Genomic DNA, 12,006 nt, shown 5'->3' with positions numbered 1-12,006 from the left:
TAGTGACAAAACTTGTGTCACTAAAATAAGTTGAAATAATGTCACTATTGTCAATCTTTATGTTTTTATAAGTGACCATTATTTGGTCACAATTTTTTTTTCCAAATAATACTAGCCAAATGCACACAATATATAATTATTTATTTCAAAATTTTGTCATAATTAAATGTTTTAATTTAATTATTATCAGGAATAAAATAATTCATTCAACAAATGTTACTCGTCAAATTAAAAAAAAAATATATATATATATATATATATATATATATATATATATATATATATATATATATATAAAGAGATCTAGACAATATATGTTGTTTGAAATACAATAGAATGTAAATAAAAACATTTTAAAATAAAATGTCTTGATTATTCTTCACTTGAGGTATTGATGGAGATACATTGCTTAGCATATTTGGAATCCCTTGATTGCTTGATAAGTGAGCAAAATTTTGTTTGATTTCAGAAGCTTGTTTAATTTCTTTAAAGCTACTTGTGCAATTTCTTTAAATTTTACAACTTCTTCTTCCAAATTCTTTCCTATAGTTAAAAAATTAAAAAAAAAAAAAAAAAAAAACATATAAGTATACGATAATATATATAAGAACAAGATTAAATTTTTAAATTTTTTTTTCTTCATGTATTTCATACAAAGAAACTTATAACAGGTATTACAACAAATACTTTCAAATAATCACATAAGAAAACTATATCATTCCATATACTAAGACATTTTCATAATCATCAACCAACAAAATTCATTATATTTTGAAAAAAAAAAAAAAATAGGGCGCATTAATGTAGGACAAAACCACTTACTGGTTAAGCAATTTCTCTTCTAATATTTTTTCTAAGCCTCGGTATTCAAATCCCCTTTAGGCTTGAGTGGATTGTTTCAACTCTTAAAAAAAATAGGAGAATTTTTTTTCCTTTAAAAGTGCCGAAATAGAGAGATAGGAAGAAGATAGGATTTTTTTTTTGGGAAAATGGCACTTTTTCCCCCTGAGTTATATACCTATAGCATTTTTATCCCTCTAAATTATTGAAGTGGCTGTTTTTCCCCCTGAAATGTTAAATGGACATATTTACCCTTAAAATAAATATTTTATTTTTTTTTTCTCCAACAAATTATGACCATAATTTGGTTCAAACCAAACAAGAGTTTATTAAAATCGTGAACCGGAACGGACGGTTCATGTTCCGAACTGAAAAAATAAAATACATTTTTTGTTGAATTTAGACTATTTTAAAATAAAAAATAAAATTTTAAAATAAAGACGGTTCAAAATCGCAAACCGGATCCGGAACCGCCGGTTCACGGTTCAAGATTCAATTTTTTTGATACATAATTTTAATAAATTGACATCTAAATATTGGGTTCTAGATCTGAATCATAACCGGAAACTTTTAATTCGATTGTTTTAGTGTCTGATTCAGTTCAAACCGAACCGTGGTCATCCCTACGTATACGCAATAATTTGTTGGAGAAGTAAAATAAATAAAATATTTACTTTAAGGGTAGAAATGTCAATTTAATATATCAGGGGAGAAAAAACACCACTTTTTAAATAATTGAGGGGGCTAATGTGCTTACCTAAATAATTGAGGGGGAAAAAGTGCTATAAGTATATAACTCAGGGGGAAAAAGTGCCATTTTCCCTTTTTTTTTTTCTTTTGCTAGAAGGATCGGCCAAGATACGGAAAAGGAAGAAGGAAAATAATTATATGAGAAAATGACACTTTTTCCCCTGAGTTATATACTTATAGCACTTTTTCCCCCTCAATTACTTAGGTAAGCACATTAGCCCCTTCAATTATTCTAAAAGTGGTTGTTTTTCCCCCTAATATATTAAATTGATATTTATACCCTTAAAATAAACATTTTATTTATTTTACTTCTCCAACAAATTATTGCGTATACGTAGGGATGACTACGATTCGGTTCGAACTGAATCGGACACTATAGCAATCGAATTAAAAGTTTCCGGTTATGATTCAGATCTAGAACCCAATATTTGGATTTCAATTTATTAAAATTATGAATCAAAAAAATTGGATCCTGAACCGTGAACTGGCGGTTCCAGACCCGATTCGCGGTTTTGAACCGTTTTTCAGTTCGGAACATGAACCGTCCGTTCGGGATTTTAATAAACTCTAAATATCGAGTTTCGATTCTAAATTGTAATTGGAATATTTCGGTTTGGTTGCTATAGTGTTTATTTGGTTTGAACCAAATTATGGTCATAATTTGTTGGAGAAGAAAAATAAATAAAATATTTATTTTAAGGGTAAATATGTCTATTTTACATTTTAGGGGGAAAAACAACCACTTGAATAATTGAGGGGGGAAAAGTGCTATAAGTATATAACTCAGGAGGAAAAAGTGCCATTTTCCCTAATTATATTGATCATCATCCTTAGTCAACTTATAGTAGTAATTTAATGGGAGAATATTTTAAGTTATATCCCCAATCATATTAATTATAAAGATTCTTATCATATATATCAGTATACAATATATATATATATATATATATATATATATATATATATATATATATAATATTATCCTACCTATTATAAATACTTAATTATATATCCTACCTATATATATAGTATTTTATAATATTAAATACTACACGACACACACATATACTTAATTATACTATATTTTTCTTTTTACTTACATACAATAATATATGTTACATACAAATAATACTTTCCCTCGGTCCATGTTTGTTAGCCCGATAATTGGAACAACAATGGGTTATTGTGCAATTGTTATATCGTGGACCAAGATTTACAGTGCACTGTAAATCTTGGTTCAATGCACATAATTTGATTTCATAATGTATAAAATTCAAATTAATAATGTACATCATTTATGTTCATAATACACATACATACACATGAAAATGATAAAATGAAAATGAATTTTGTGCATTATGAACATGAATTCTGTACATTATGAATATGAATTATGTGTATTATGTTAAGTGTTTATGTGTTTTCATTATATCGTGTTTATATGTATGTGTATTATGTACATAAATTCTATACATTATGAACATGAATTCTGTACATTGTGAAGTCAAATTCTGTGTATTGGACCAGCGCACTGTAGACCTTGGTCCACGATATAAATTGCCATTATTGTGTGATCTCCCCTTGCGTGTTTTTGCAAATTATGTATATATTACAATTAACATATTATGTATTGTAGTTAATATATTATGTATTTATTACAATTAACGTGTTAGGTAGCATAGATAACATATACACGTAATATATTATATACATTCAGTTAATAAATTACGTACTTATTATTATAATTAATATATTATTTTTCAGTTTATTTACAGGTACATAATGTATTAATTGAAGTTTTATGATATGTTAAGTGTAAACCATAATTTGAATATTGTTTTGGATCAAAATTCACAACATAACGTGGACCTTGATTTATGATGTAATAATTTGCCACTATATTATGCCTGAGCCGAGCACTCAGACCAAATCCAATCACTCGAGCTTAAGTCAAATACTAGATCGTATGTATGGCGTTGTGAAGACTATAACAGTGTCATGTTAGAGTAGAATAAGGTGATATGTAGATGAGTCATGATGGATGGTGTACTAGGCAAATTATTGTATGGATCATGGTCCATACAATTTGTGTAGACCATGAATATATGGTACATTTGTAATATACTAAAGGTACATTATTTGTGTCCTGAAGGTACATTATTTGATAGTATATATAAACTAATGTACTTTTAGTACTAAAATAATGTATCCTCAAATAATGTACTTTTAGTATACAAATAATGTACTTTTAAGGGGCGTTTGGTTCAGGTTATATAACATAACCAAGGGAATGTGACATTCCAAAGCTCACATTCCGGTGTTTGGTTCATATTATCTTAGGGAATCTAACATTCTCAAAGAATGTCACATTCCCTCCACATAGGATTTTTCTAGTGTTTGGTTCATATTATCATAGGGAATCTAACATTCCCAAGGAATGTCACATTCCCTCCACATAGAATTTTGAAGGGAATGTGATTCCCTTCAAAATCTTAGGTAATGTAAGATAACCTTGGTTATGTTAGTTTATTTTATATATATATATATATATATATATATATATATATATATATATATATATATATATATATATATAATTATTTTTGTAATTATATATTTTTTTTATTTTTATTATGTTATGTTAGCATATAAAATAATTTTGTTTCTCAAGTTCAAGATTTTAGTTAATATTTTAAAATAATGTAATTATATATGATACCGTTATTTTATTTATTTATTTTAATTTTTAAATTTATTAAAATATATGAAAATATGTTAAGGATATTATAGTGTGTATAAAAGATAACCCTAAACCAAACATCATTATATTACATACCCCAATTTTAACCAAACACAGGAATATAATCTAACATTCCCTGTAATCTAACATTCCCAGCAATCTAACATTCCCTAAGGTAATCTGACATTCCGTGAACCAAACGACCCATTAGTATATTAAAAATGTACTTTTTATTTATGGATTGTGTGGACCATAGTACATGCAATAATGATTGGGTATACTAGGCTTGGGTCACATGGATTGGCCTAAGAAAGTAACTGGATCAAGGAAACCCAAGAAAGATACATAGCACGGAGTTACTTAGGAGTTTATCAAGGATTGAGTCTATTATTCTTAACATAATAAGGATTGGGCTCATTATTTCTATTGTAATAGAATTAGGTTTTATTAGTCCCAATGTAACAAAGACTCTCAATATGAGATAGTCTATGATTCTTATTCATTGTAGGACTATAAGCCCAAAATATATATTTTACAACAACTTTTACTATTCACCAAAAATATTCATCAATACAAAGTTCCTATATTTTCTTAATATATTTTTCCTATATTCTCATTATTCTAGCGATAGTGTTGACTCTTGGTCAACAATATTCATCAATACAACAACTTTTATCAAAATATCTATTTACCATCAACTTTTACTATTCACTAACAATATTCATCAATACAAAGTTCCTATGCTTAATTTTCTCAATATATTTTTTCTATATTCTCGTTATTCTAGCGATAGTGTTGACCTACCGTTGACTGTCCAAAAATCATAAAACCAACAAGTCACCTTTGAGTAGAGACTAATATATGTACTTCCACCCATAAATGTCAAGTTATGGATGAAGTTTGAGCTATAATTGTGGGCAGATGTGTTTAGGTCAATATGTGTAAATTCATTATTAACTTAGAAGTTATTATATGCTAAAGAGTATTTCTTTTAGCAGTTAATTGATAGTGAATTGTGTTAGTTATATTTTAATTGATGAATTATTTTAACAAGAGAAATATATTTAGTAAATTTAATTGTTTATGACTAACATATAAAAAGGCTTATAATGACATGGGTATAAAAATAATAATATATTTATTATATAGTAATTGCAATTAATAAATAATAAGAAATAATAAATATTACTTATAATAATAATCAAATAAAATATTTAAAAAATAATATTAAAGTTTGATCTTTTAGTTATCAACCAACACCCAAATTGAAGAGAGTCTTCATTTATGGGGCTAGAGTTCGGTGTAGCAGACAATGTTTGTGTGGTGTCCCGGAGGTCCCTCATGTCCCGCGGACCAGCCTTACCCTTCATACATGTCAAACTGGTTTCATCCTGTCATGAGCTTATCAGGAAAAAGGCAATAGCTCTTGACTAGTTGTGCCCTTCAAATCACCTCGATCCCCTTCATATTCAAGTTTAAGACTAGTGACAAGATCTTCTAACTTAACCAAGTTGACATGCCTGACTCGACCATATCTTAACGTCTAAGACTGAATAACCTTTGACGTTATTGTCGTCCCCTATGCATTTTATGACAAGCTAACTAATTGGCCCGTTCATTTATTGGGTCTAACACGCGCATCACACAAATAGTGTGTGACACTTCACCTTGTATAAGTTATACATTCTCAACTCTTTACCCCGTGCATAGCACACCCTCAATAGTGGTTACGATTGTCAACAAAAAAACAAAAAAAGAAATAAAAAAATAAATGGAGAAACAAATTAAGGATGAAAGCGTTTGTTAGCGCTGGGTCACACGAAAAACATTTTGCCAACAAAACAGGAGTGGTTTTTTCTGTTAGCATGCATGAAATACAAAAGACTACTTAAATGTGTCACACTGAAAGGAAAAAAGAATATACAAAAGTACTTTAACCTCGTATAGTATAACCATAGTTTCATCCGATCCACCATGTCTGAAGACAACATTTCATCCACCATCTGCAAAAGAACTGTTGTCAGCACCAACGTTGTGCAGCCTGGAAAATTCTGCCCTTTAACAGTTCTCGATCGAGTAATGGAGAACAACTTTGTTCGCATTGTTTTCTATTACAGGCAAGACTACAAATTAAATTCTCGTACTGGTTTAAGGTTGCATGCATGTTCAGTTTACGTAATCCAAAGCCATTATTATTATTATTAGGGAAAATTGTTAAATAGGATATCAAACAGGGACGGAGGCACATGGACAGTGCAGGGGGCCTTGGCCCCCCTCCCAATATTTTTTAATATTAAAATGTTTTGTCTCCTTCTCCCAAAAGATTGAATTCCCAACCCAAAGGACCCCCCACACCCCGAGCCGACAGAGTATTTTGGAGGATGTAAATCACGGTGACTCAATGTTTTGTCCCCTTCAATCAAGCTTTTAGAGTAAATTTTATACGTATTTTTGTTGACTTTCAATCTCATACCAGACAAGTAGACAACGGTTCACATCTTTTTCTTCACGCTAAAAGTCTACAATAATTTTTCCCTTTTCTTTTTGAATCTTTGAATCATTTGAATTTTGATGAAATACTCTAGTGTTCCTTCAAAACTGATTTATTTTCGAATTAATTAGTTTTTCTAGAGAGTTTTTTTTTGAGGATTTTTTGACGAATTTGAAAGTTTCAATTACATCATAAATCAGCCAGCCGATCTCAACCCTTTTGATGAGGAAGAGCAAGAAGTGAATACATTTTTGGTTACCAACTAACCGCCTCTTCATTTACCGCTTCTTCCTCTTTTACGGCAGATTCTTAGCTCTTTTTTTTTTTTTTGGTTATTATGCGTGATTTGTTGACAGATTATGGAATATTGCAGAGTTCGCGGATTGTGATCTAGATCTAAATTTTAGTAAATTTATAATATATTGATTATGTTGAAATATGTTAAATGGATATCAACGTATTTGATTTAGTAAACTTCTATCGTCGTTGGCCCCCGCATCCTTCCATCCTGGCTCCGTCCCTAATCTCAAACTTTAATTAAAAAATCAATTAGCCCCTCCAATTAATTTTTTAAAGGTGCAATTACACGATGAACAATTCATTCTAATGCAATGAAGCCCAACAACAGGTAATTGATCTGCTATCACAAGTCATTAGAGATCCGGTCACTCTCCGACGGAATTTTCCGACAAAAAAGTGACCGGCACCGGTCACGGAAACAAAGAAGAGAAGGCGACGGGTCGCCTTCTCAATCGGAGAAGGCAACCCAAATCTGGGTCGCCTTCTCTTCTCTGTCGCCGATCACTTTTTTGTCTTGAAAATTTCACCGGAGGGGGGTCGGATCTTTAATAACTTGTGATAGCGGGTCAATTACTTGTTGTTGGGCTTCATTGCACCAAAATGAATTGTTCATAGGTTAATTACACCTTTAAAAAGTTAAGGGGCTAATTAACTTTTTAGCTAATGTTCGAGGGCCTATTTGATCCTGTTCCCTTATTATTATTATTATTATTATTATTATTATTATTATTATTATGCATGCAGAGAGTTTGATAAAGATTATACGAAGCTGAATGAATCCATAGCTGAAACCTTGAATGCATATACAATTATAATGGGAAGGCTGCTGAGGTCCCCAGGAGAGCAGTGGTTGATCAAATGCAACGATGCAGGGCTGAGAGTGATAGAGGCGAAGGCCAAAGGGAGTGTGGATGAATGGCTGCACAATGTGGATAGGGACAAGGAGCTTAAGCTTGTGCATTGGGAGCCTATGATGTCCGACCCATATTTTTGGTCCCCTTTTTATGTTCAGGTAAAACTCAAGATCCTTCTGTAACGTACGACCAAGGTGTTAGACTAAAATATCACATGTATCACTATAATATGTGATAATAAGATAGACTAACCTCCAGTCATAGTTCTTGATATGGTTGAGCGATCTGGACTGCTGCAGAGATAACGAGTATTTTGTCTCTCACTTTACTCAGCTCTCTCTAGATGGTGTATGAGGTATGTAATGTCAGCTCTCTCTAGATGGTGGATGAGGTATGCAATGTAGTGACCTTATATAACCACTGGCCATCATTCTGGTTGATTGTCTTTAGGTCTCCTAAACCCTAACTAGACTCCTACTCATAATGGTAGTCTAGCTATTAGGTTATTAGTGTTGTACCACATATCAAGGGTTATAATAATTTATCCTAATGTTATAATAATAGTGACGGATAAACGTTACATAAGGATGACTACGATTTGAAATTTGAAATTTGTTGTTTCAGTTAACTGAATTTGAAGAAGGCGGATTATCTCTTGGGCTGAGCTGCACGCACCTCCTTGCAGATCCCATAAGTGCCACAATGTTCATCAAAGCATGGGCGGACATGAGCTTCACCGGAAAAATGATCTCTCCGCCGCACTTCCACCCTTTGCCACCGCGAAGACCGTGCAATAATAATCACAACCCCCACCACAACAGCAGTGGCGACTTGATGAACCATTACAAAAAACCCACCACAGACGATGGCGACAAACCGCCATCTCAAACCTCGTCCGACAGACCCAAAACCATCAGTCTCCTCTTCACAGACGAAATGGTGAGAGCGTGCATGTCAATGGCACAAACACCAGACGCGTTTGATGCCCTGGCTGGGCTGTTGTGGACACGCATCAGCAAGGCCAAAAATAATGTCGGACTAATGGACTTGGCTGTCGGATTGGACGTCAGAAAAGTGTTGGGCTTGGACAAAGGCTTCTATGGAAATTGCATGGTTTATAATAAGGTAATTTTGGTAAATTATTATGTGGATCCAAGTCCAAAAATACCCTGTTTACATATTAAATGTTTACAATTTTACATGCTAATAAATGTTTACAATTACACACTAAATGTTCACAATTCAAATAGTGAACATTCGGTAGGTAAATTGTATATTTTGGACTTGAGTCCACTTTACAAGGTGGACCTAGGCCCTCCGGTTGTTACATATATGTTTGGTTCAATTTTTTTTTTTTTTTGAAGAAACTAATGTCTTATTGCATGTTTAGTATGATAGAAAGGAATTGTAATTCCTTTCTCATTTAATTTCAAGAAATGGAACATTTCAAAGTTTGATTGTGAGGAATTGTAATTCTATGCAATTACGTACGATTCTTCAAATTTGAGAATTGCAAATCATACCTTCACCCGGCCCCTAGGAATTGCAATTTCATAATACATGGGAAAAAAGTTTGGAATGTGAGGATCAAATTGCGCACTCCCTAATAATCCTACATACTTCCCTAGGAATTGCAATTACACGAGTATTTTGGTCTTTATACTACTTATTATTCCCTTTAAATTTCCATATATACCAAACACTATAATTGAAATTTTCAGTAATTCTATTCATGCCTACTAAAAATGGAATTTGAAATTCTTACCTTATTCCTTTCCCACAGAATTATAATTTCTTTCCCGCTAATTCCCTCCTTCCAACCAAATAGCTTGTTAGAAAATAGGTTCATCGTACATTAAAATAATGTAAGATTTACGACAACCACAGTCAAGTTGATTAGACTATTGGTTGATAATCACAAGATTCCAAGTTTGATTTGATTTTCAGTCGGAGCCGCCTATAGGCCTTCTTGATTTGAGTTAGATAGCTATGGGTAACCTAAATTGGTTTACGTCCTTTTGACCCTTTGTTGACTAGGGTTACAAAACTGTGTATATCCATTGCACACCATCGGACAGTAGCCGTAGGGTTTTCCAGTACATTCTTTTTTAGGCCTAACAAAATTTCTTCAAACCATTAGTAGAAGGGTCAAAATTACATTGATTTGGAATAATTGAGAATGACATTTATTCACTCATGATATTTAAGTGTTAAAACGGCAAATTGTTAATAATTTAAAGACTAAAATCATAGCTTTACAATAATTAATTATGCCTTTTCTCAAAAAAAATAATAATTAATTATGCCTGCAGGTAAAATGGAGCAGTGGAAGTATGGTTTTAGGAGATGATTTGTTAAGCCAAGCTGCTAATGCTATAAGGAATATGAGAAAGGAAATGGATAAGGAGGGGATCATGGACTTGATCGAATGGTTGGATCAAAACAATTGCTGTGCTTCCAATGTTTTGGACGGCTGTGATTCACTGGTTTGTGTTAATCTAGAGGGTGTAGACCCATATTCAGCTTGCTTTGGGAACAACATGGATCCGGTTCATGTGTCTTATTACGTTGAACCGGAGATTGGACCGGGTAATAGACTTTTGATACTTCCATCGCCGCCGGGAACCGGAGCGTTGAGCCGGACTGTTATGGTTACATTGCCGGAGAATGAAGCTGTGAAGCTCATGGAAGATCAACTTATCCACCAACTTTCTCCATGCATAAAGATGGGAGTTTAATATGTCATCTCATGATCTAATAGTATAATTATTAAGAAAATTATTTACATTACTGAATTTAGTTATTCTTATACTATATTTAAATTGAGAAAAATCTATTTACATTGTATCAGTTATATATTATGATTTGACAAAAGATTTAGTAAATATTAATCTATATGTATTATGCTTTTCTAACTTTACAACTAAAATTAATATTTATTTTGATCTCTATAATCATCGCTAATAGGAAAATATATCATGTACACACCTAAACACAATACAAAAATTTGAGATTTTTTACCACAAAAAAGTAGTTGAAAATTTAATATTTAAAGACAAAAATTAAGTTTTTTGCTAACTTTTTGACAACTTCAAGGATTAAAAAAATGTTTGCCGTTGTTATTTTCAACTACCAAGAAAGGTCGTAGAAAATTTTGGACGGCTAGGCTAACCTAGACAACTGAGAGTTAAGTCCGTCTTGTGGTTGGTTCAGTAATCAAAAGATTTCAAGTTTGATTCCCTATTATGTATGTAATAATCTAGTCTAGTTTATTTTAGTCTTTTGCCAACTTATATCATAATGTAAAATTTCATTCAAAGTATACATTTGAATAGCAACTAGCGGGCTACTAGCTTTCCCATAATGAACATAAAATGTTTCTTTCATCCCGGCAAAAATTGGAAGCAAAAAAAAAGTCCTATAAGACCTCATCCTCAGTTATTTATCAAAAGTGGTTTGAATTTTTCAACCACCTTAGCTTTGACAAGTAGTCAAAATTTTTAACTAACTTTCAATCACCCTTAGTGGTGTTCCAAAAAATTATAAATAATTAGTGAATTTCTAATAGCGAAACGATGAATTATGGAAAAGATTTCGACCAGGCTAAAAACAAAAATATATATGGGAGCAATTTTGTTTCAATTTTACAAGAATACTAGAATATCGATACTTGTGTGGACCACGGTCCAAAAACGACCTAATTTCACGCAATATTTTTTTTTCACACGATCCGTTGCAATATATATTTTTATAACTCATAATGTACATTATTCTAACACATAAAGTATATTATTCTAACACATAATGTATATATCTTACCCCAGAAGTTTCATTATTCTAACTCATAATTGACATTATTCTAATACATAAAGTACATTATTCTAACACCTAATATACATTATTCTAATACATAATACACAGTACATTATCCTAAAAGTTTTATTATTTTAACACATAATGTACATTATTCTAACTTGTAAAAGTCACCAACGTTGTTTTCGACTTTGGTCCAGACAATAATTTGCCTTAGA

General features: G+C 31.7%; 1 protein-coding gene across 2 annotated transcripts; it reads left to right on the top strand.

Annotated features, from left to right (window-relative positions):
• The first annotated feature begins 6,259 nt into the window (after positions 1-6,259).
• On the top strand, positions 6,260-10,860 carry LOC109170950 (protein ECERIFERUM 1). Of its 2 annotated transcripts, XM_019320083.1 has the most exons (5): positions 6,260-6,447; positions 7,479-7,483; positions 7,865-8,133; positions 8,600-9,100; positions 10,288-10,860. In XM_019320083.1, the coding sequence occupies exons 1-5, from the start codon at positions 6,305-6,307 to the stop codon at positions 10,711-10,713; spliced, it is 1,344 nt and encodes a 447-aa protein (XP_019175628.1). In that variant the 5' UTR covers positions 6,260-6,304; the 3' UTR covers positions 10,714-10,860. The 2 variants fall into 2 exon arrangements, with proteins under 2 accessions (XP_019175628.1, XP_019175629.1); XM_019320084.1 differs by lacking the exon at positions 7,479-7,483 and having other exon boundaries at positions 7,866-8,133.
• Positions 10,861-12,006: the final 1,146 nt, after the last annotated feature.

This window comes from Ipomoea nil, unplaced genomic scaffold (genome assembly GCF_001879475.1).
Source record: "Ipomoea nil cultivar Tokyo-kokei standard unplaced genomic scaffold, Asagao_1.1 scaffold3384, whole genome shotgun sequence".
NCBI classification, from domain to species: Eukaryota; Viridiplantae; Streptophyta; class Magnoliopsida; order Solanales; family Convolvulaceae; genus Ipomoea; species Ipomoea nil.
Note: the sequence above shows the minus strand (reverse complement) of the source record. Positions and strands in the feature narration are given on the sequence as shown.

Excerpts from the sequence above, each read along its gene's own strand:
- LOC109170950 (XM_019320083.1), top strand. The coding sequence starts at position 6,305 with ATGTCTGAAGACAACATTTCATCCACCATCTGCAAAAGAACTGTTGTC. Across the intron at positions 8,134-8,599 it reads GGTCCCCTTTTTATGTTCAG|TTAACTGAATTTGAAGAAGG; the intron begins GTAAAACTCAAG and ends TTGTTGTTTCAG. Across the intron at positions 9,101-10,287 it reads ATTGCATGGTTTATAATAAG|GTAAAATGGAGCAGTGGAAG; the intron begins GTAATTTTGGTA and ends TTATGCCTGCAG.